The sequence below is a fragment of the Schistocerca nitens genome, chromosome 5, assembly GCF_023898315.1.
Source record: "Schistocerca nitens isolate TAMUIC-IGC-003100 chromosome 5, iqSchNite1.1, whole genome shotgun sequence".
NCBI classification, from domain to species: Eukaryota; Metazoa; Arthropoda; class Insecta; order Orthoptera; family Acrididae; genus Schistocerca; species Schistocerca nitens.
The window spans coordinates 389,976,656-390,002,989 of NC_064618.1; the positions used below are offsets into that span (position 1 = coordinate 389,976,656).

The 26,334-nt window shown below is 41.3% G+C and overlaps 1 protein-coding gene across 2 annotated transcripts in view; it reads right to left on the bottom strand.

Moving 5' to 3' along the window:
• Positions 1-684: 684 nt before the first annotated feature.
• The window catches only part of LOC126259212 (zinc finger protein chinmo-like), a 112,337-nt gene continuing 86,687 nt past the window's right edge, over positions 685-26,334 (bottom strand). For both annotated transcript variants that reach the window (XM_049955811.1, XM_049955810.1), the window contains exon 6: positions 685-982. In XM_049955811.1, the coding sequence (XP_049811768.1) occupies positions 756-982 (227 nt within the window). In that variant the 3' untranslated portion in view covers positions 685-755. The remainder of the gene's footprint in view (positions 983-26,334) is intronic.

Sequence of the window (26,334 nt, forward strand, 5' to 3'; positions counted from 1 at the left end):
GTGTACAACTTTAAATTGCTCAGTATATCTTAAACATAACTCTCTTGTGGTCTTTAAGCCCACTGGAAGCAAGATGTTTAGGATGCAACTGAACAAGTTTTTAGTATGTACACGCAATGCAAGTTGGTAATAAAATTGCAAACCACAAGTTATGGAGGGCAACAGTTTTATCATCACCCCTAGAAGAGGTTTGATAAGATTTTAACTGTATTAAATGTACAAATACACAATCCAACTATTATTTGAAGTTCAAATGTACATTTCAAAGCAGAACACAATTTACCACCAACTGCAATTCAAAAATTCTCATTTTGTAGCTTATCAGTGAGGCACCATTGTAGATAAACTGCTGCCTTTGGGCAACGAGATTAGGACAGCAATGAAGTTCATAAAGCCCTTTCTGTCATATATGTTTGCACTTGCAACCAAAAGTCATTTGCAATAACAAAATTTTGTGTTGTTATGTCAAAGAGAGCCAATTAGTCCTCAGATATATGTCAGTGAGAAGAAAGAATTCTGGAAAAAAAGAAAGAAAGAAAGAAAGAAAGAAAAGAAAAGAAAAAAAGGAAAAAAAAAAGAAAAAAAGAAAGATCTGTTAACAGTTAACAGTACACTGTTTTACATTTCCTTAAACAATATAACATTTTTCATTTAATAATATATATATATCTATATATATAGATTTGTATATATCAATAATATATTTATGTATAAGATCGTTTGAGGTATTTCTGTTACTGTTGATTGGCTTGAGTTTACTGGTTGTTGTGATTATGGACTTGAGCTTGCTGGAACACTTTCAAGCTATATTCTGTTTTGTGCTCACGGGCAATGTGACGACGAACTGTATTGTTGCGGGTGAAGGTGCGGCTGCAGAATGGACATGGAACCCGTATACCCTGGTGACGCTGCCGAATGTGTGCCCGCAAGTTCGTTTCATAGCCATACAGACGCTCACAAAATGGGCACTTCAGTTTTTTGCCTGGAAGTAAATAAATATTTTCTTTTTGTAAATAATAATTTTTTGAGAAGTATACAAGAAAAGAAAAACAGTTATTACTAATGGTGAAATATAAATACATGAAACACAGTGTTAAAAGGATAGAAATTCCTGGGTGGAAAAATATGTGAAATAAAGGAAAGGCAACCACAAACCTACCACACAAACACACAAAGAAACTATATGGATGGATGTGTGTATTCTTACTAGAAAAAGGGCAAGAGCTTGAAAGCTAATGTTAACTGTTTTCTATTACATGTTTCTGTGTGCCACACACAAACAGCCTGTTGGCAAGTGGCTACCTTTCCCTTGTTTAACATATTTTCCACATATAGCATTGGATTATATACTCAGACATTTATGTAATATTCCACTAACGTATTACTGTTGGAGTTGCAGCACTTCCTCTCGATGTTGGATTACCTCCAAAAAGTATTTCAGTAGCTAATAACTGATATTTGATAGTGAGTTAAGCCTTCTTGTATGACTACATGCTTGTATGACTATCTGCATTTTTAGAGTGTTGTAGATGTGAAGATGTGTGGTGGATAATCTTTTTTCTTCAAATGTTTTATGCTGCAGCTTGCATTACTACAGCAATAATCCATTCAAATGTCACAAGGAATGTAAATGTCAACTTACAATGGCTATGACACAACCACACAAATAAAACAAATGCAGAACATAACTGTTTCCTACAGATTACTACAATATGTGAAAAATGTGAACAAGGAATAACTATGGAGGAGGAGGAGGATATTAGTGTTTAACGTCCCGTCGACAACGAGGTCATTAGGGACGGAGCGCAAGCTCGGGTGAGGGAAGGATGGGGATGGAAATCGGCCGTGCCCTTTCAAAGGAACCATCCAGGCATTTGCCTGAAGCGATTTAGGGAAATCACGGAAAACCTAAATCAGGATGGCCGAAGACGGGATTGAACCGTCGTCCTCCCAAATGCGAGTCCAGTGTGCTAACCACTGCGCCACCTCGCTCGGTGAATAACTATGATGCAGAATATATACTGATATCAGAACAGTATAAAACTGGATACAAACTAGGAAGGCAGTATTTATCATAGAAACGGAATTTGCTATGAGCTTCAGTACAATGCTTACATTTCTATAATTTAGGAGTAAAGGAGACCACTTGCCAAAGAGCAGAAGTGTTGAGTTGTCGAAAACCACACACAAAAGAGAAAGGAAACTTGCTAACTTTCAGGATAACTCTGTCGACAACCTACAGTACTAACACACACACACACACACACACACACACACACGCGCACGCGCGCGCACGCGCGCGCGCGACAGGACTGGAGAAGAAAGTGCTGTGTTGATGGATTGAGCACATCTGGCACCAGGTCCTTTGCCGGGATACAAATGCTTGGCTAGGAATTGGGGACGAGAGTGGCATAGGGATGAACCAAGGTGATTTATAGGTTGTGTGGGTGTTGAAATACCACTTTAGGAGGGTGGAAAGGATCTTGGGTAGGATGTCCCTCATTTCCAGCCATGACAATGGATAATCAAAGCTCAGGAGAAGGATATGGTTCACTGTTCTGCTCCAGCACAATGCTATGTGATGAAATGACACAGGATATCAGATTTTGGACTATTTTTTGGGTGGAGAGGGGGGTAGTGCCTGTCCATTAGCCTCCCCCTCTGCTACCACTATTCCCATACATCCTAGACCACCTGCTGAAACGCATTCCTGGCACTCTGTTTCCAGCCAACACAATGTAGGGGCACAAGTGTGTGTGTGTGTGTGTGTGTGTGTGTGTGTGTGTGTGTGTTTTAGAGAGAGAGAGAGAGAGAGAGAGAGAGAGAGAGAGAGTGAGAGTGAGTTTTCTTTCTCTTTGTGTGCAGCTGTTAAAGACTCAGTATTTCTTGTTTTTGTCTGTGGTCTCCCCTAGTCGTAAATTACTTACATTCGGTCAGAACTTTTGTTACTATATTTATACCGTTTAGTGGCTCCCTTCCATTATTAACCTCATACTGTCCTCCCCTCAGTATGCCCTCGTAATTTATGTCTACTTTGTCTCTCCCATACCGTGTTCCCATGTGTTCCTACATGTTCACATGTTTTCCTACGTTTTTCTTCTCACCTTTATTACACACATATGCATCACTGGCCCTTTTGTGACAGCTTGTGGCACCGGTAACATCTATTTTTACTATGTCACGTGCTATTCTATGAACCACACATCAATCAAATCACAGATAAAACACTATCCTCACAACAAAACTCTACATTTTATCTCCAAATTGACGCATCCCTATTCACACATTGCTCTCACTGGAATTATGTGTGTTTTATTTGTTGCGCGTGACGATAACTTACATGCAGTTAAATAGCCCCACAACACAGAACTATCCTACTGCCCTCATCACAAATTCTTCCAGACTTTTCATTTCCCAAAAGTCCATTTTCTACATCCCACCGCTCCTTTCACAACCACCTTAATCTTTTCACATTCCACTAGTCCCTATCCCTCACAAATGTGATACTGCAGAGAAACATCTCTCCCAGAACTGTCTCTGGTCTCTCCACAAGATATTGTGACTTTGCAATCCTAACAATATAAACATCTCCAAAATTGAAACTCTAGCCCTCCAATACCATGAAGAGCATTGTGGTCACTAACTCTGTAAACTGTACAACCTTCTGACATACTTCTCCCACCATGGAGCAACACTACCAATCAGCACCTATCCTAACCACAGGAATCCCCCTGCAATCCTTCATAGCACCCAGGCACTGCCTAGCTGACCTCTTCAATTTACCCCATGCTCCAAAACTTCCTCCGACACTGTACAAAATCCAGAACCCAAACAAAAACAAAACGTTGTTAACCATTCCAAAATCTCCAATCCTACAGAAGTTTCAGTCCTATAAAAGCTCCTCACCTGCAGCTCCCCCCCCCCCTCCCACACACACACAAGTTTAACCATGTTGGACTTGAAAAAGATCTACAAAGCTCTACTCTCTCTTCTCACAACCCCTTAAAGTTAAAACACATCTTGCTACCAATCCCTCCAACCAAAACCTACCTAATTCCAACACTGAACTTTGCCTCTTCCAGTTTATACCACCAACCAACCAAGGCCCTCCCCCCCCCCCTCCTACTTAACCAACCCTTTCCTTGCCTTCCACGTGGCCTGATCATTCTTCCCCCAATGTACCTCTCCAAGAACACTAATCTCTAACACAAGAAAAGACAGCCATTCACAGCCTCATAGCTGATCCTGACCTAATCATCCTCCCTGTAAACAAATGTTCCACCAATGTTGTGATGAATCACAGTGACAATCTGACAGAACACTTCTGCCAACTGCCTGGCTCCTCCACCAACTAGTGCTGCCATAGCAATCCCACCCCATACATAAAATATAACCTCCAATCACTACTGAACTCCTTAGGCCCATCCCAGAACCTTGCCTCCAGTACACCTTTCTCTTCACTCCGACGACACCCTGCATACCCACCTTCTATGAATTCCCCAAAATCTATAAACCCAACAATCCTAGTTCCTACTAAAAGAATTTTCACTCTTGTTGACCAACACCACCAACCAACTGCTCAAAGCCTAGTCTCTCACATCAAAGATAGTAGCCTTGCCCTTCAACAACTCTCCACCATCCTCACCCCTTTATCACCAGGATACCTCATCACTGTTGACGCCAGCTCCCTATAAACCAGCATCCCTCAGCCCATGGCCTTATAGAAATCTGCTACCTAATTTCTCATGTACCTTACCAACTATATCCTCACACTAACTACTCCTCCTTTGATGGGAAGGCATATAAATAAATCTTCAGCACAGCCATGGGTCCCTTCTATGTCACCTTTTTTTATGGGCCATCTCAATGGAAGTTTCTGAGCCTCCCAAAACCCAAAGCCCGTGTCTGGTTCATGTTCATTCATCATACCTTCATGATTTGAGCTCAGGGCCAAGACACCACTATCCTAATTTTTCCACAATCTCAACACCTTCTCTCCCAGTTGCTTCACCTGGTCCTCCTCAATCCAACATGTCATTTTCCTGGGCATTGACCTCCACTTCTCTGATGGCCCCATCCACACCTCTGTCCATATTAAACACACTAACCACCACCAGTACTTGCATTCTGATAGCTGTCACTCCTTCCACATCAAAAATTTGCTATCGTATAGTCTAGCCACCTGTGGATGACGTATCTGCAGTATCCTGAAGGCCTCACAAAGGCCTTCACAGACAGACATTACCTCCCAAACCTAGTCCACCAAGTTACCATGTAAAATCCTCACACACCCCAAATCCTCTCACCCCCCCCCCCAACCCCAAGATTCAGCTACAAAGAAGCACCCTCCTCATCATCAAATATCGCTATGGACAGTAGCAACTGGATCATTTCCTTCTTCCACAGTCTTGGATTATCTATCAACATGCCCAGAAATGAGGGATATCCTACCCAAAGATCCTTTTTCTGTTGTCCACCCAACTTATACAACACCCTGATCCATCCTTATGCCACTCCTGTTCCCAACTCCTTGCCACATGGGTCACATGCTGCAGAATACCAAGGAGCAAGACCTGCATGATCCACCCATCCAAAACTTCCTACTGCAGTACTGTCATAGGCTTATCCTATCTCACCTCTGAAAGCATATAACAACTCCACTGCAATCACTAAACAGATTTTTATTTCAGCACACCAACCAATGAGCTATCCACCAGAATGAATTGCCACCACTAAACTGTGGCCAAGTACAAAGCTAACACCCAGTTGGCACAACATACAGCTAAGCACAACATGCTTGAGTTAAACGGCTGCTTTACAACCCGTGTCATCTGGATCGTTCCTTCCACCACCAGATTTTCTGAACTATGCAGATAGCAGTTATTCTTGCAACACATCCTTCACTCCCATAACCCTTCTAGCCCCAATCTCCACTATCTGGCCACACACTCTCTATCAAATAGTTTGCTCTTCAACTGTGCTGTCACCCCTGTCTAATCGATACCTACAACCCTCCTTCACCATGTGCCGCACATCACTGGTTCCAGTACCTGTGATTCACATGCCTAGCCCATACACCTGCCATGCTTCCTTCCTACAATTCTAGCCAGTAAACCTGCTGCCTTCCTCCAAGCTGTTAGTTATCCGTCCCCAAATCCTCTTCCTGCATCCCACTTCTCTCTTCCTCTCCCCACCCCACCTTTGTCCACTTGTCGAGTTGCAATCCCAGCAAGTGTGTATCCATGCAAAGATTCAAATGCAGCCTCCAGCCCAGATCTAATCTCTCCTCTCTACCTCCCCCAACTTGCCTGCCAACCATAGAAGATGCGGTGCCCCTTGAATGTGAATAAAGGAGCAATATCTTGACATTATGATAGAAGAAGAGTATGGCAATCATTGGAACATTACAGTAATTCAATACAGCCACCCTGCTGTAAACCGGAGATTTGTATCAGCAGTATACCCAGGAAAAGTATACATCACACCAGTCACATATGTGGTGCTATCTGCAGTTCTCATTGGGGATTCCAATGTTGTCACCACCAGAGGAATTATTAGAGGCCAGCCATGGCTGGTCCTGGAGCCAATGCCATCAAAAACCTTCACAGGGCCACCACCACTGGACACTATTTGCATATGCTCAGGAGTTGTGGAAGCTTCCCTACTCCAGAAGACGTGAAATAACAATATAGTTGCCTATATAGGCTGCCACTAAGAGTCTAAACAAGAATAAAAACAGAATGGCTCCAAATCTTAACTTTGTTAAGCAACAAAATTGAAGAGATATATTACATCCAATAGCACCACATCTATGTAGAACGTCTGGATCCTAGCCAATAAAATCAGAACTGCCCATATGCCTCCTTGTTGTGCATGGTGGTGTCCCAGCCTCTATGTGGTTCCCATATTTTCTTAGAGCCACTAGAAGATCTTTCACACATTTTCTTTCACAATAACTGGAAGGCTATGAGGTTCTATGCAGTTGAATGTCACTTGAACCGACACATTACCACATGAATGACATGGATAGCAGAGCAGCACTGTCCTCCCCCCTCACTACCCACAACAATTGGTCAATTAATTTTTAAGCTCATTTGAGGATCTCAACATTGGTAAATCATTATATGAATATTTTAACACCATGAACATCCTTTTTGGCATAAGAGCAGGGTGTATAAGTGGACAAAGAAAAAATTTTCCATATTTCCCAGTTAAAAATACACTTTTTCTCAGATGAAAATACACAATTCCTCGAATGAAAACACACTTTTTTTTCCTATGTTAAATAACAACATACATTACCTCAGAACTATAAAACTTATCAATCCTTCGAATCGTTAAGGTTTTACACACCATTGTAGAACTTCCTGGCACTTTAGGAAACGAAACCCAGCAAAAAACATGTTTTGGAAAGATCTCTGATACACAGAAAGAAGTACTGTGTTTGTCAGTCTTTTTGTTGTGCCTATCTGCGACCAAGCATCTCCACTATTTGGTGAGTAGCAACTGTCCTTTTCATAATACTGAAAGTGTAAATACAAATTCTACCAAATACAGCACAGTAGCTTCTGAAGCACTGAAATCGAGATTGCACTGTGCAATGCGCTTTTGTCAGCCAATCAAAGCTGATGTCACGTGATCTCGTGAGCCAATGACAGCAAATACTCAAGAGTGTAGGACCCATGATTTAGAAAGCCATAGCAACATCAGTGTTAAGTAGCACAAACACACAAATCGCAGAAGTTGATGGTTTAAGTTAATATACATACAGCATAGCTACAAGAAAAGCTAAGCTTTCACATATAATATTGGTCTTTTTTAGCATGCGTTACCCTTTAAGATATGTAAAATACCAAAGTGCCAGGAATATTTTAAATAATGGCATAAACGGCTAATCTTCTGAGCCCAAAATGTTTGTAAGTAGCAATTGTACGAGTGTCAAATGCAACAATATTCAAGAAATTCATCGCACGTTCTCACAATTAATGTAATTCATCTTGTCAAAAGGAATTTACTTTAATATTAACACTTCTCAAACCATCATTCAGAATATTTCCCTGTGATCTGTTAAATTATGTAAACAGTTGTGACTAAACACTCATCGAAAGCATGTTGTTGTTATGAAGTACTGCATAGTCTTCACCCTAAAGCCTTTGACACTATTCGCTGTCATCAGGCGCTCGTGTGTGCACTGCGTTTTGTTGTTGTAAATGGCACACTTTCTTTTCAACTTAAGTTTATTCTGCAGTAGTGGGCTAAAGTAAAATTCTTTGTTAGAGTATCAGTTTTTTACCAGTCAAAATTACAAAAATTTAGCTGAAAACTAAAACAAAGAAAAGTTTGCGGGTTTTATCCAAAAGAAAAAATTCCAGCATTTTCCCCAAATCTCATAGGGAACATACATCCTGAACAGGCATAGGCCAGATAAAAATATCCAGTCCACAGAGCAGTTACTTGAAAGTGGATAATGATGAGGATGAGCATGAGAGCAGAATACAGTTTAGGTACTGTAGTCAACAACATCATAGCAGTGAGGAGACAATTTAGAATCACAAGTATCTGAAACGTTATTCTTGAGTACATTTGACAATCAATCAATCACTAACTGTAGATTACACTGTCATAACCTCCTCAGATCCCGCGTGTCGTATACGACACACCAAATTGGTGAACTTTGTTTAGCCACAGCTCCGATGTAACGCCAGAGACACATGTCTAAGTAGTTTCCCAGACGTCTGCGAGATGTCAGCATGGATTCCTGTGAGTTTTAGCGGTCTGGCGCGTGAAGTGACGAGTGTGAGCTTTGTTTCCTGAGTGCATGCGTGAAAAGGCGGACAAAATGATGTCGAGATTTTGTAAGTACCCATCTATGTAAAGTTATTTACATTTTGTGTTACCTTAACGTGCATAATGTTTGACGCAAATACTAATGCTCGGTATGTGAGCATTTTAAAACCACGAAATAATATTTTTCACTGTACTACAAAAGGCTTTGTACACGTGTGTCGGATAGGACACATCAGATTCTCAAAAAAACCAATCAAAAAAATTTTTAAAGAACAATGTTTCCTTGCTAATATCAACCATAACATCAAATAAAACGCAATTTTTTTTAGCAAAATTAAATTTAGAGGGTAGAGGATCTGAGGAGGATAAAAGAGTTTCATAAATTTTTGTCCTCACACAGCTGAAATTACTAATTTTGCTTTGGCTAAATTTGTAGTTACTATAATTTGCACTGTGAAAGTCTACAGGTTACCATAGCATTCACTGTCATATTCCTATCCGAATGTCCAAAAAAGGTTTTGGGCACTGAAAAGGCCCCTTATTCCAGTCTTTAATCTCAGTGGACAAAAATTGAGACCAATTTTCATCAGTGATGATCACATCTCTGTACTCAAATACGGTAATGTAAAAGCAAATAACAAATTCTTCTAAACATGCTTTTGTATTAGTATATTTTAACACAGGGATCTGAAGATGCTTATCACCAACAAACCAGTCATATGATGTGATTCTTCAGTTTCTCCTGGCGTATTTCTTGCTCGAAAAGTCCAAGGGTGTACTGCCGGTCCATAGTGTCCAACGGGCACAACATTTCAGCGATCAGACATGGCGCCATCGTCAGGTGCACTGATGAACTGGGCTCCTGAGGGCAGGCAGCCATCTTAAATCCCCTCCCCGTGCGAGGCGTTCTCTCTGCGGTCAGTGCCTGCGTGTCAGCAACCACTGGGACGCTGGTGTCGGTGTCCTTGGTGGTGTCGGTGCAATTGCCTCATCTGCCCTAGTCACCCGTTTGTTTCCTTTGCTGAGCATTTTTTTAATTAGACGCCCTGCTGAGGTTGTAGCTGCAATCTCAGTTGATGAGTCCATCCCTGGTACAAATTTTGATAGCCTCTCCAACAATGCTGTCCCAGTATTTAGACGTCTGGGCCAAGATCCTGGTATGTTGGTAGTCCATTTCGTGATTTTCGGACAAACAGTGCTCTGCGACCGCCGACTTGTTGGGGTACCCAAGTCGAGTGTGCCTCTAATGTTCTCGGCAATGATCTTCGATAGTGCACACTGTCTGTCCAACATAAGTCTTCCCACATTGATACGGAATCTGGTATATGCCGGCCTACCGCAAACCGAGATCGTCTTTGACACTTCCCAATAATGCTAGTGTTTTATTTGGTGGGCAAAAGACAGTTCCTACTCAGTGTTTCCTCAATATTCATCTTATTTTCCCGATAGTGTGCCAGTATATGGTATGTAGGCAGCGGCTATGTCATTCTGTCATTCTCTGCGACTTCTTCCGTCTCCACAAACTGTACTGTAGAGCGGGGGGCGGAGAGCACGTCTGATCTGCCATTCCGAGTACCTGTTTTTCTGGAATACAGTTTTGAGGTGTTCCAGCTCTTGAGGCAGACACTCTGCGTCAAGATGGTGCGTGCCCTATGCACCAGTGTTTTTAGCACCCCATTCCTCTGCGCAGGGTGGTGGCAGGTATCCGCTTGCAAATATAGGTTGGTGTGTGTTTTCTTCCTGTAAACCCTGTGGCCCAGGGTGCCATCTGCTCTTCTTTTGACCATGACATCCAGGAATGGTAATCTTCCTTCTGCTTTGGTCTCCAAAGTGAATTTTATGTTTGGACGTATGGAGTTCCTGTGTATAAGGAAGTCTAGGAGCTTGTCCCTTCCAAGGGGCCAGATCACGAATGTGTCATCCACGTAACTGAGAAAAACAAGTAGATTTCCATTTGGATGACGCCAAAGCTTCCTTCTCGAAGTACTCCATATAGAAATTCATGACCACAGGCGAGTGTGGGCTCCCAATTGCGACTCCTCCTGTTTGTTCATAGTATTCTCCATTAAAGAGAAAATACGTGGAGGTCAGAACTTGCTTGAAAAGGTCGGTCGTCGTATTGTCAAATTTCTTTGCAATAAGCTCAACTGACTCACGAAGAGGCACCCTGGTGAATAATGAAACAACGTCAAAACTCACCAGGATATCTGAGTCTTTCAGCTTGAGGTTGTAGAGACATTTTATGAAATCCACAGAATTACGAATGTGATGAGGGCATTTACCCACATAAGGGCTTAGTAATTCTGACAGGTATTTGGCCTCCAAATATGTACATGCCCTAATGTTGCTGATAATTAGGCGTAATGCCACCCCTTCTTTGTGGGCTTTAGGGAGTCCATAAGGTCTTGGCAGTACAGGTCCTTGAGGAGTCAATTTCTTGGCGACATCCTCTGCTAAATCTGCATCCTTGAGAAGAGCCCTAGTCTTGTTCTCTACCTTCTTTGTGGGGCCAGTGTTGATCTTCCTGTAAGATTCGTCATTTAGCAGGCTTTGCATCCTCTCAATGTAGTCCTTGTGGGAAAGAACAACCGTAGCATTACCTATGTCAGCCGGTGAGACAAACAATCTCAGGACTCTGTCTCAGGTCTCAAATGGCTGCCCTCTTAATGCTGGTAATATTCGCCTTGATCGGTTTAGTTCTCGTCAGAGCACAGAAGGTTTCCCGACATACTTCTTCAGCTGCTTCTATTGGTAGTTGCACAGCAACCTGTTCAACTGAAGTAAATCTAATCTAATCTAAAAATACTGACAATCTCCGCTACCGGCGTGAAGCTCCGTGTGGGAGCAAAATTAAGTCCCTTCTCCAGAACAAAGACAGTATCCCCAGTTAGTTCAATATCTGTGAGATTGATGACCGCCTTGCGTGGGGCCTCCAGCGATGGTTTGTCAGAGAGACAAGAGAATTTAGATATCTGACGTCCCGAGGTGGTCTTATGTGCAGAATCGTCAGTCACCCAGGTAACACCATCAATCCAGTCCCAGGTCCCGGAATTAAAATGATTGGCTAGTTGTAGATGTAGTTTAAGCTGTTCCTGGGAGTTGTACTCAAGGCTGCATCTGGTAAAGTGTACCCTCTCACGAACCAAGGAGAGGCTAGCATGCTTTATAAGCCTCTTAGCTGCTGCAGAATCGATGTGATGCGGTACCTTAGCAAAGTTTGGCAAAACCTGATCAGCATGAAATCTCTTTATAAAAGCAAGAGCACTTGGCAAACGGCTCCTTTGGTGGCACAGCTTGTCGTATTTCTTCATGCTGCGATACATCTCCTCCCCGCAGGGGTATATGATGTGATTCTTCAGTTTCTCCGGGCATATTTCTTGCTCGAACAGTCCACGGGTGCTCTACTCTCAGGAACCAAGTTTGTCGGTGCACTAGAAGATGGAAACATGTCTGATGGCCAAAATATTGTGCCCGTTGGACACTGTGAACCAGCAGTACACCCGTGGACTGTCCAAGCAAATCAGTCATAATGTATTTTACAACAAATGATACATTGTAATACAAAACCTTTCAACCATTCCTGGATCACTGTCATCTACACAGAGGAGATGCCGTTAATTTATATCTTTACATATTGACTGGACAATGTAGAAATTAAAATCATACATAATTAAACTTAAGTGATGAGATCATGTTGTTTCTGTTACCTTGTAATTTATTGCTTTTCTATACAATATCATCCCCTGACTTGTGTTACCTCGTTTTGCACAAATCCTGAGTTATGTGATCTGTCTGTTTGAGCAATGTGCACCTCTATTTCCTCATTCCGACAACACTGTGTTTAGTTTATGACAGGTTCAGATGCATTTCGTGGGGAATCGTTTGATCCATGGAGCTAGCTTGATTGATAGGTTCTAACTATGTCATCCATATGAAACAGAACTGTTTCATTTGTGTCAACCAAGAAAAGAAAAACATATTTCTGGAATATAAACTTAACATCTGTCACAGACTTTGATGCACTAGTTCAAAAGTTGTAATCAGCAAAGGATCGCAGAAGTGGAGAGAACAGCAATTGCTGATAAAGAGACTGTCACACTATCCAGAGCAATTTGGGGTAACGATAGGAGAAGGTGGCTATACAAGCCAGACCATTTTCAATGTAGCTGAAACTGGTCTGTTCTCGAAGAAGATGCCCAAAAGAACTTTTATCACACATGATAAGGAAACCTTTCCATCTTTCAAGCCACCAAAGATTGACTGACAGTGATAGTTGGTACAAATAGAGCTGGTGATTGAAAATTAAAACCTCACTTACTTTATACCTCAGAAAATCCAAGAGCTTTAAAAAAAATCTTAAGCTGGGTTGCCCTTGATTTGGACGTCAAATGCTGAAGCATAGGTAACAGCTTCCCCTAGTCATCACTTCATATCTGAAGTCAAATGTTAATGCCAGCCGGCCGCGGTGGTCTTGCGGTTCTAGGCGCTGCAGTACGGAACCGCGGGACTGCTACGGTCACAGGTTCGAATCCTGCCTCGGGCATGGATGTGTGTGATGTCCTTAGGTTAGTTAGGTTTAAGTAGTTGTAAGTTCTAAGGGACTGATGACCTAAGATGTTAAGTCCCATAGTGCTCAGAGCCATTTGAACCATTTTTTTGTTAATGCCAATAAAAACAAATCCTATTTGAAGTGATGCTATTAATTGGCAACACACAGGGTCTAATTGATTTCGAGCTACGTGTGAGAATTGTATTTTTCACACCAAATACACCCAGCTTGCTTCAACTGATTGATCAGGAAGTGATTAAAAATTTAAAGCTTACAACATGAGACAATCGTTTGCGCACCTGCATGAATCTATGAGAGAAAATAACGAACTCTCTGTTAAATACCTTTGGAAGCAATTCAATGTTTTGGATGCCGTGAGAATTTCAGAATAAAATTTCACTAACAGAATTGTAAACGACATCTAGAAAAAATGATTCATTGGGTGATATCGCATTATAATTTGTTTTATGTGTTAACCTTAGGTGTCCATGGTGCTTATGAACCATTAGCCAGTGTAAAGTGCTGTGTTCCAGAACATATCTTATTTTGAATGTCGTTGGTGTGCATTAATATATCTGTTATCTGTTCTTGTTCACCTCCCCTTAATTCTTCTGATTTTTAAAGTAAATATTGGTCATGTAATTTTCAATTGGTGGCGGAGTGAAATGTTTAGTATTACCAGATACCACAGCTGATTAACTGTTCATGTCAGAATGTGTGTGTGTGTGTGTGTGTGTGTGTGTGTGTGTGTGTGTCTTGCTGTTTTATTGACCTATTTATAAATTGCTTTTGTTGTTCTGGTTTCTAAGCTGTCTAAGAAGCAACACAGGGTGAAGCGAAATTCGTGCACTCTGTCTTTGCAGTGCGGCTCCTCACATGCCAGCAATAAAAAAATGTTCTCCACAAAATTTCGTCTGGCGAGTACATCCAGCATAAAAAGGACATTAAAGAGTGGAAATCTGGCAACACTGCCACCACATGTATGGTAACTACCTCTGACAGCACGTTTTAGTTATGCACTACAGTTGGTGCAGTGGATAGAGTTTTGGGTTAGCATGCAGGATGTCAACGGTTTGATCCTGGGTCGAAGCATATGTTTTTTATTTGGTAAATGTGTGCGATTTGAAGGGGTGGATGGGGGGGATTTCCCCCCCTCTGCATCAGACCATCCCCTCCTCTGGTTTTAGTTTATGCATCCCAACCTGGGATGTTTATTTCCCACGCATTGGAGTAAAACTTTACATATAATTTAAATTTGTGGAGCCGAACACTGAAAGTTTTTAATAATACTATTAATATGTTTCAGTTTTCTATCATCAGAGTAAGTACAACTTTTCACAAATGTGCCTCTACGTTTTGAATTCCCCTCGTATATCTGTACCCGTATGTAGATGATTTTGTAAATAAGCTTTACCTATAATGTACTTTTAAAGATATAACAAGGGATGGCTTTCCTGATAGTGCATACGAGTCAATAGCGAGTTTCGGCATTAACATCTATTTATAAATAGCTGTTTAATCATGCGTAACGCCACGGTCCAAGCTAGTAACATATATAATTCTACTAACCCCCTAAGACATCCCCCACCACTGGTAAAAGCACAAATCGCACCCTGAGTCCAGGTGATATGGTATCTGGCATCTTAATCGTCAACAGCGGTTGCAGTGGGTCCTCTAGAAAACATTTGTACTTACATACTATAATCGTAGAAATGGAAGAATGGTCTGCTTTGAAAGAAGCGCTTTCCACGTCACGGGCGTGAATTTACTAACACCACTTCATCTACTAGATGCGAAACCTGTTTCCCTTTGTACCTTCCTTCAGTGGTCCCATAGATTAGTACCAACTATTATTCTTGCCTTGTTCAGGTACATATCATTTTGCTAGGGCCTTACGTTACCAGTAGGACCAGCTACGTGCTTTGCTAATAATGTCCAAACTCTGTTACTATTTGTATGTGTTATCACCATGGTCCCACTAATTATGCCTTTCAACACTGAGTCTGGTAACCACATGCTGTTTAGTACGTTTCTCAATGCATTATTATTATTATTATTATTATTATTATTATTATTATTATTCTACCGACGGGATTTTGGAAACATCACGTCTATTACCATTAGGAAAACAGTGTAATTCGAAACTGAACATTTCACAATTAGTGGTGTCGGGATGTATCATACAGAACAATGTCTGTCAGAGAGGTAACGCTGTTAGATGGAACAACGCGCAGGACAATGGCATGTTTATACTGTATGTGCTGTCCACCAGACAGGGACTACCTGTGAGCGAAGTGACGCACACATGACATTGCAACGTACATGCGTACATGTATCAAATTTTCTCATCGTAAAACTCTAAACCAGTGTGGCAGATATATGGCATACATAAACGATGAATATGTGGATATGCTTCTGGTTCTTGGTGCATCTAATAACTGGGCTGGTGTTGCCACTCGTGAATATGCTGCCACATATCCTCGTCGACGCCATCCCGATAAAAATGTGTTTCGTCATCCGGAGCTGTGCCTTCGGGTGCCAGGTTCTCTCCTTCCACCATCGTGTGACAGAGGTCATCCACGGACTCGCCATACTCCAGCTACTGGGGGAGCTATTCTGGACGTCATACACCAAGAACTTCAGTAAAGTACACGTAGCACAGCAAGGCAGCTGTGTGTCTCGCAATGCACGGTCGTTAACGTGCTGCACGGGTATGGGCTGCACCCCTATTATTATGCTTTCACACAACACCTGCATCCTGCAGATCGCCATCAGCGGATGTAGTTTAGGGAATGGTTCCAACAACAACAGAAAGCCAACGATGACTTTGTGAACAACGTAATATGGTCGGATGAAGCAGCATTCACTCGTGGGCTGTCTTCAATATGCACAATGCCCATCACTGGTGTGAGGTTAACCTGCATGTTACCCGCGACCGTGTATATATCAAGTTCGATTTGGTATCAACACCTGGGCTGGAATATTGGGCTATAGGTGTTGGAGCCCCTACATGCTGCCTGACTGTTTGACTGCACGAAGGTATCATGAATTCGTCTCAAACTATCTATCTGAGGCACTGGAAGATGTTACACTACATGTTCGGCAGAGAATATGGTTTCAACATGATGGCGCACCTCCACACTCTGGAATTAATGTGCGACAGTATTTGGACAGAACATTTCCAGGGAAATGGCTCAGACATGAAGGTCCAGTTGTATGACCACCACATACACGTGACCTAAATCCCCTGGATTTCTTCCTGTGGGAACATCTGAATGAGCACATCTACTCTGCTGTGGACGCAGCTTTGCTGCAAAGGGTCCAGAGCTGTATGAGCCGGTGGGTTGCGAAATGTTTGGACATGCAGGGAGGTTTCTTTGAGCATCTGTTGTTCTGAGGACAAGGTATTCTGTTGTGAAGGTCATGGGTTCATTAATATGGCAATTATTATTGTCACTGGTTGCTAAAGTATGACATCTGAGCGCTCATATTACATATAGTATAAATGACAAGTAGATGTTGTGTTACTGTAGTGTGCCATCATCTTTAACATCTTGAAACTGATATTGATTTTGTAGTTATTCTGTTGTATGACAGGATATTTGTTTCAATTGTCTATTTCTTATTTGTCTAACCACGTGTTTGTTATGTTCAGCAGTACAAAAGTCATAAATTTAGGATACATGTGACCTAACAAATGGTGTATATTACAGCAGGAAATGTCAGAATTAAATAAAAAATGTGCCCCAACGCGGGATCGAACCCTCGACCTACTGCATGCTAACACACAATTCTGTCCACTGTACCAACTGTACAGCACAACTACTATATGACGACAGAGATAGTTACCTTACATGAGGTTACAGTGTTGCCAGATTGCCACTCTTTAACGTCCTTTTTCAGCCAGATGTACTTGCCAGACGAAATTTTGTGAGACATTTTTTTATTGTTAGCCTGTGAGGAGTAGCACTGTGAAGCCCGAGTGTGTGAATTTTGCTTCACCCTGTATAGCGTGTCTGTTCTATTTAAGTGGTTCAGATAAATTTTAGTATGTACCAAGATGCAGTTGTTTTCTCCGAACTGCTATAGACTAATGTGTGTACTGATGAGCTTTGAATGTCATGTGAGTGTCCTTGTGGCTGCTTTAATGGTTTGCTGGAAAGGAAAATTTTTCTGATATTAATATCTTATTGCTGAAATTATTTATTTAAAATACTTGTAGCTGGTTTCTTAAATATTTTGATTAACTTGTGAAAAGGTAGTTAAGGAATCGTGGTTTTTGGTAAGAGTTCAAATAATTAATGCTGTACCGTAAGAGTTATTCATTTGATGTATGGCTGTGTGTTGGAATTCTGTCTAACTAAAATTATGTGTGCCGCAGGAAACTGTCATTAACAATCTCTTGTACGCCATTGCTGATACTTGTTATCTAGAACTGGACCTCAGTTACTCACACCTCATCAGCCTGCTTACATCATTTGGAGTGCATACACTCAGTAGCTCTCGCCACTGTATGTCTTTTGCACTGTTTCCTCCAACTGTGGCTGCACTACTTAATGTTCCTGTTCAAGTTAAGCCTATACTTGGAATAATTCTGAATTTGTATCCGTTAGCTTGTTGCCTACACCTTAAGCAAATTTTCACGTCTGTTGGGACCCAACATACACCTTCATCCGTTGTAACTTAATCATCCAACATTTCTGGAAAATGTGTTAAATCTTCAATTGATTTGTTTTCCTGCATTTAAAATTACCTTGCCTAGATATTGGTGTTAAATTGTTTTTCTTTGTTTTATATATGGTTTTAGGTTTTTTTTTAATCAGTCAAGTTTAAATTATGTTTTACGCTCACCATTTTGTAATTGAGGCTGTTCTGGTCTGTTCTCGTACTGTTGTTTGGACTGATGTCTGCCTTTAGTAAGGGTTTAGCCTTATACATTCTGTGCCTAATATGGGGCATGTCTTGCCTTAAAGAATGTTACATCTTATTGGGTTAAATTTAATTTTAAATTTATTGTAAATTATTTAAATCAGCACTGAATTTTAAATGAGTTTCTCATTGCTTGGCCTTTTAATTAACTTATAAAAATAACAATAACCACTGGTTCAAGCCTTACCAGTTTTCCTTCCTGGCTGAATTAAGAGGCCATAATTATCACCATTTCAATAAACAATTACCACTTTCAAAAATGAAGAAAGAAAAAAGAAAACCACAGCACTACTAATGGAAATAATGATGCATAGGAAAGGAAGATGCACACTTTATAACACCAGAAGTTTTATGATAATGGTGATATGGCAAAAGAAGACAATCCTAAACAACACCGATTCTTTGTATGCTGAACTTATTCTAGGTATGTATTTCCTATCGAGCACCACTGATGTTTGTTTGCCTTTGCACTAGTTATTTAAAGGTTTTATATGGATTTTAATTTTTGTCACAGCCTTGAGAATTAAAAATAATGAATAAGTCTGGAAAAGTAAGGCCAACTCATTTAGGTACTTAGTAAGTGTAACTGACAAGTGGCTGGCTTATGACCAAATAAAACTTGGATGTACCATTCATCCTCCAATCTGACAAGTTTTTCTTAAATCATGTAACTGTTATAATTGTAGGTTGCCAACAATTCGAAGCTTTTGGCAACAGCAACGTGTACTTATTAAAATAACCACATTATATTTGATTGGTTTTGATAGTTTCATGGAGGATTTTATTGAGGAATGAATGCATACATATTACTTTTCAACAAACTTGTGTTTCAAGAACTTCTTCTCTTGAATAACACATTTCAAAATTGTATTTCTGAACTACACCTTGTAGGAATAACACAGTGAACAAACAATACAATTTTCAACTGATGCTTGATACCCATGTGTGACCACGAGATCATTATTTGAGTGTTTACATGTACTGTCCTTGTAAATGCAGACAGACGCCCATCTGCACAACAATTAACGGACAATGTCCTTGTAGAACCATTGTCAGCATTCAGCATTTCTATGACGCAGTCTTCATCACTTGATGTTTCTGTATCACTGTCATTAAAATCCTCATCATCGTTGTCTTCTTCAAACAACAGAATCACTAGCAACATATGCTGGATTATGCTTACACTAGGTAGTGCTGATACCCAAGTGTAAATACATTCCAACAATGTCCCAGATATTGTCCATGGTAGGCCCGAGCGCAGTTCATAGAGCACGGAGCACGGTGCCACCAGGTGGCCCGAACTTAGTTTGGAGAGCACGATCAAGTGGTTAAGTGAGGAACAATCTGTCTAGCTCTTCATGAACAAGCAAAAGTTTGAACAGAATTTTCTTCTGATGCAGTTATACCAAATCATAGGTCTTACCATCAATTCAATGAAATGGAAAAATAAAAGGATCAGTATAATTTCAGAAAAATGCATTACATTCAGTAATTATTCCTTGTCGGTTATAGCTAAACAGTACCTCTCTCGTATAACCAAATATATACATTTGTTGTAAAATGTTTGGTTGGTTGGTAGCTTGAGGGGGGCCGAACAACAGTCATTAACCCCACAATCCCATATGATTTGCATTAAGGGAGGAAACACATCAAAAGCACAGTCCAATTGATGGGAAACGAAAACAGGCAAACAAAGGGACAGAAGGAACATTGGGGCAACAGGAAAATTAACGAAAAGGATGGGAGGACGAGGGGGACGAGGTGGGCAGGGGTGAGAGCAGGGGTGCATTAAAGGTGCTATGTGCAATGGGGCACTGGCACCATCAGTGACCCATCCTTATGTCCACACCATACCATGATTGCTACACAATGGAGACAACACAATGGGAAGAAGACACAAGAAAAGGAGGAAAAAGTGGCACAAAAGATTAGAAGGCCTCCCAAATCAATGCTAACACTGAGGGACCATAATTCTGGGTGGAAATGAAATTCAGGTACTTAAATCTGGGAAGAGAACCTACTTTCATGAAGAAAACAGGACGGAATAACCATGTGAGGGTCATCCTCTAAGACCTGGGCCACGGAGAATGGGAATGCTATATCTAGTACAAGGGCTAAAAGGCAGGGGCAGCCCAGAAAAATACTGCTTGAGGTGAGTGGGGAGGGAGAACACCACATGGCAGGAGTCTCAGTAATTGCACTAAGAGGCAGCCCATGACTGGTGAAAAGGAATTTGACAAGAAGCCACAAATCCACTCCTGGAGGGGTCTTGAAGAGCAGGGGTAGGTGGCTTTCCATCCCCCCCCCCTGTCAGCCAGATGATTGGCAAGCTCAATACCCTTGGTACCCACATAGCTAGGGACACAAAAGAAATCAGCCAAAAAAGCAGCATGGACAGATCAACAAGAAGGTTATGGATGACAAGAGACCATGTGCTGGCGGGAAAAACATCGGGCAATGTTGTGAAGGCCACTCATCATGTCCATGCACAACAAAACTTAGCGAAGTGGAAGGCCCAGTAAATGCCCATCAGTACCACAATAAACATCCTACACATGGCACACAAGAGATGGTATTCCCTGCCAATAGTGAGCATGAGGCATTATCCCATGTGATCAGAGGATTTAGAGCAATAGTATACCATAACTCTTTTAACATATTGCAGAACAAACAACTAAACACCATCGAAGTGACAAAGCCTTTCCGACCCCAGAAGTGATCCATTCAAATCTTGCGGCAAGAAACTACCATGGTGGGAGGGGGGGGGGGGGGGGGTTCCAGGAGATAATGTGGGGAACAGGACAAAGAGGGAAGATTGATTTCCCAGTGGAGGGAAGTGAGGCGGAACCCAACCAGTAAACCCACCCAAGGGAGGGCGGGCTGTGGCTGAGCGACACCTCAAAGCAACGAAAGGAATAGTATAGAAGGGGTGAACAAGCAAAGAGTGGATAGCAGTGGCACCGTAAACCAAGAGGTGGAACCACAAAACTGAAAGGGAAAGGAACCAATCCCAGCGTCAACCAGAAGACTATTGACAAGCTAGTGCGAAAAGCACCAGTGGCCAAATGTTTATTATGATGGTGGATCAGGTGCAAGAACAGCACTGCAGAAAGGGCAGCTGACCCATAAACATTGCAACCATAGTCCAAAATGGACAGAATTGAGGCCCAATGAACATGGAGAAGAGTCAAATGATTTGTGCCCCCAAGAGATATGGGCACAGAAGCACAAGACATTGAGTTTACAGAAACAGCCAATCTTCAGCCAATTAAGCTTGTTGTCATTCACATACAGGGCATGGGTGACCAATGGTCCAATGGAGTCCACGAGTTCTTTAACAGTGATGTGAAACACAAGCACACTTAGTATAGAACCTTGTGAAACAATGTTCTCCTGGGACTGCAAAGCAGCCCGAACTCTGAATGACCTGCCTAACAGGAACAGGCCAATAAAATCGGGAGTGGGCCCCCAAAGACCTCACTCTTTGAGTGTAATTATGTTTTGATGGAGCCAAGTCACGTCACAGGCCTTATACAGATCATAGGAAACCTTGGCAACATGGTGATGCTGAGAAAAGGCCTGTTAAACTGTGGTTTCCAACTGAAGTAGATGACTGATCGGAGACCATCCCTCCAGAAAGCCACACTGGCAAAGAGAGAAAAGATCTCAAGATTCCAGGACCCAACATACCACACAAGCCACCATCCACTCAAATAACTTGCATGGGACATTGGTCAGACTGTTTGCCCAGTAATTATTAAAGGACAATGGGTTATTATCAGGTTTAAGGACAGGTACAACAATACTGTCATTCCACTGAGAAGGGAAAACACCTTGGTGCTAAATACGGCTAAACACCTGGAGGAGATATTGCCGTCGGAGAAATGAAATGTGTGTGTGTGTGTGTGTGTGTGTGTGTGTGTGTGTGTGTGTGTGTGACAAAGGCTTGCCGTTGTGTAGACCGATCGTGTAATACAAGTATTCTTAATTGATGTCATTTCAGTGTCTTGCATGTCAATGAGGATGAAACGATGATCAGCACAAAACAACGCAAAACTCAGGCCTCGAGCAGAGACAATCTCTGATTCGGCTGGGATTGAACCTGGACCCCTTGCATGGCATTCTGTCACACTGATATCTCAGCTTTGGAGGTGGACAGGTGGAGGATAGAGGTGTTCAAGAATTAGTTTTGGATGTGATCACAGCCAGGGGCTCAATTGTGGGAAAAGGAGAGGGCCAGAAGAAGTTCCCATTCAGTAAAAGGTTCATTGTAGGATTCTGCCTGACAAGGGGTAAAACAGAAGTGGGAAGGTTAGTCCAACTGTTTCGGGAGGAGGAAGGCAGCCAGATAGGAGGCTGTCTCTGATGCTGTCGCAAAATGGGTCACAAGGGCAAACACTGATGGATCCATACAAAGGGCACACAGGAGGGCAAGGCCCACGATGGAAGGGTGTTGGCAACCTTGGAGGGTGCTGAATGTAGCCTGCACCCATGACAGAGGAACAGAAGAACCCAGAAGGAGACAAAGTGTTCCCAACTCACCTGCTTGCTCTGTTTGATTAAATAACAGGCTTTGGCACAAAAGCATTTAAAGGTGTTATGGCCAGTGGATGATGAGTGCCACTTAAGGCACTGCAAGGTTCGACGGATTTCACGGATGGTGATGGCAATGGCCTTGGTCCACCGTGGGACGGGCTGGTGGCAAAAGGGGCCCATCGAGTGGGGATGGCAATGCCAGTGGTGTGAATCATCATATCGGACATGTTACGGATGACTTCATCAATACAGCCTGACAAAGAGGGGGTACATAAACATGACCTGGGAGGTACATATGGGGACCAAAAAGCGCGATGGAAAGCCCATCAGAGTAACCTGGCCACCTGGAGGTGGGAAAGGGATGAGAGAATCAATGGACAGTGGTCACTATCACAGAGGTCATCCTGCATCGACCTGTATAATGAAGGGAGAAGGAGAGGAGGCGTGAGTGACAGAAAAATGGCAAAGAAAGTGCCTAAGTGGCACTAAAATGGGTACAAGCACCATCATTAATAAGGCAAAGTTTGTGGCCCACAAGAAACTGGCCTATGTGGAGACCCCAACTGCCCCATACGAGGTGATGGGCATTAAAGAAGGGAGGGGGGTGTTGCTGAAGGAGGGCAGTTAGAGCAGCAGGTGTAGGTGGCCTGTCAGGAGAGGGAGGGGGAAGAAGAGAGGGGGGGGGAGAGGGAGAGAGAGGGGGGGGGGAGATTGCAAAACCATGACTACAGAGTCCAAGTGGACCTAGACGACACCTGCTGCAATAAAGTGTAATGAACATAGGAACTCCAGCAAATATGCACCTTTTACAAGCAAAGAAATTGAAGCAAATGTGATATACATGAACAGTACAGATGAGATATCAAGTAGGGCAGCAATGGTGTGTACTGGCAGTGTACTAACCACTATTTATAAAACATATTCTTTCAGTCAAACATTTACCCAGGTAGACACAGAATGCTGAGAGCTTCTGTAATAGTTCATTAGTTAAAGCACTGCACTTGTCCTTGGAAGTAACAAGAGAAAAAATTTGATAAAAAACATTTAACTTTGTAGACCAGTACTTTTCAAGAGGTGGTTTGGCAGCAATTGGTGGCTAATTGCTCTGAAATGTGTGCTACAGCAATGTGGGGTAAGCAGAAACATATTAAACAATTCACTATATTCTGAGGCACAGGTATGTATTAATTTTTTGCACCCAAAAAGCAAGTGAGTACACATCACTGCACTACATAGACAGTGAAGCATTTCTATCTTTATGTTCCAAAAATCCCTATGACTGGCTTCATTTCCTCATGGCAGACTGCATCAAAGACCTTCAGTTACAATGCTTTGTCAGATCTTCATATTATGCACTCATAATCAGGGCCTTAAAAAGACTCTATAAAACTGCACATTATAAGATCCATCTACAAGACATTGTAAAATATTAAATGCGTCCAAGGATCTACTTTTCACAATCCTCGTGTGTGCCAACTATGTTTTTGATAAATTATTTGAATGTGAGACAGAAGACACACTTCAGTAGTGCTGTAGAGTTGTTCTTTGCAACTAACTTACCATTTATAACATTTTCTAAGATAGCCTACAGCAGTGGATCTCAACCTGGAGGAACTACCCTTTGAGGGGTGAGAACTAAAGGATACAATTCTGTTTCAGTCACAAAACTAAATTATTTTCAAAAGATTATTACTATTTTACAAGTTGATAGTATAATTGGTATGATATCAACTTTATCCTGATGCCACATGTCCTTGACTTCCTCAGCCAGTTGGATGTATTTTTCAATTTTTTCTCCTGTTTTCTTCTGTATATTTGATGTATTGGGTATGGATATTTCGATTAGTTGTGTTAATTTCTTCTTTTTATTGGTGAGTATGATGTCAGGTTTGTTATGTGGTGTTGTTTTATCTGTTATAATGTTTCTGTTCCAGTATAATTTGTATTCATAATTCTCCAGTACATTTTGTGGTGAATACTTGTATGTGGGGACGTGTTGTTTTATTAGTGTATGTTGTATGGCAAGTTGTTGATGTATTATTTTTGCTACATTGTCATGTCTTCTGGGGTAGTCTGTATTTGCTAGTATTGTACATCCGCCTGTGATATGATCTACTGTTTCTATTTATTGTTTGCAAAGTCTGCATTTATCTGTTGTGGTATTGGGATCTTTAATCATATGCTTGCTTCAATATCTGGTGTTTATTGTTTGATCCTATATTGCAATCATGAATCCTTCTGCTTCACTGTATGTACTGCCTTTTCTTAGCCATGTGTTGGATGCGTCTTGATCGATGTGTGGCTGTGTTAGATGATACGGGTGCTTGCCATGTAGTGTTTTCTTTTTCCAATTTACTTTCTTTGTATCTGTTGATGTTATGTTATCTAAAGGGTTGTAGAAGTGGTTATGAAATTGCAATGGTGTAGGCGATGTATTTATATGAGTGATTGCTTTGTGTATTCTGCTAGTTTCTGCTAGTTCTATAAAGAATTTTCTTAAATTGTCTACCTGTCCATAATGTAGGTTTTTTATGTCGATAAATCCCCTTCCTCCTTCCTTTCTGCTTAATGTGAATCTTTCTGTTGCTGAATGTATGTGATGTATTCTATATTTGTGGCATTGTGATCGTGTAAGTGTATTGAGTGCTTCTAGGTCTGTGTTACTCCATTTCACTAGTCCAAATGAGTAGGCCAATATTGGTATAGTATAGGTATTTATAGCTTTTGTCTTGTTTCTTGCTGTCAATTCTGTTTTCAGTATTTGTCTATATTTTTCTTTTAGTTCTTCTTTAATATTTGTATTATCTATTCCTATTTTTTGTCTGTATCCTAGATATATATTGGCATCTGATTTTTCCATCGCTTCTATGCAGTCGCTGTGGTTATCCAATATGTAATCTTCTTGTTTAGTGTGTTTTCCCTTGACTATGCTATTTTTCTTACATTTGTCTGTTCCAAAAGCCATATTTACATCATTGCTGAATACTTCTGTTATCTTTAGCAATTGGTTGAGTTGTTGATTTGTTGCTGCCAGTAGTTTTAGATCATCCACGTATAGCAAATGTGTTATTTTGTGTTGGTATGTTCCAGTAATATTGTATCCATAATTTGTATTATTTAACATGTTGGATAGTGGGTTCAGAGCAAGGCAGAACCAGAGAGGACTTAATGAGTCTCCTTGGTATATTCCACGCTTAATCTGTATTGGCTGTGATGTATTATTTGAATTTGTTTGGATATTAAGTGTGGTTTTCCAATTTTTCATTACTATGTTTAGGAACTGTATCAATTTAGGATCTACTTTGTATATTTCCAATATTTGTAGTAACCATGAGAGGGGTACACTATCAAAAGCTTTTCGGTAATCAATGTATGTGTAGTGTAGTGACCTTTGTTTGGTTTTAGCTTGATATGTCACCTCTGCATCTATTATCAGTTGCTCTTTACATCCTCGTGCTCCTTTGCAACAGCCCTTTTGTCCTTCATTTATAATTTTGTTCTGTGTTGTATGTGTCATTAATTTCTGTGTAATG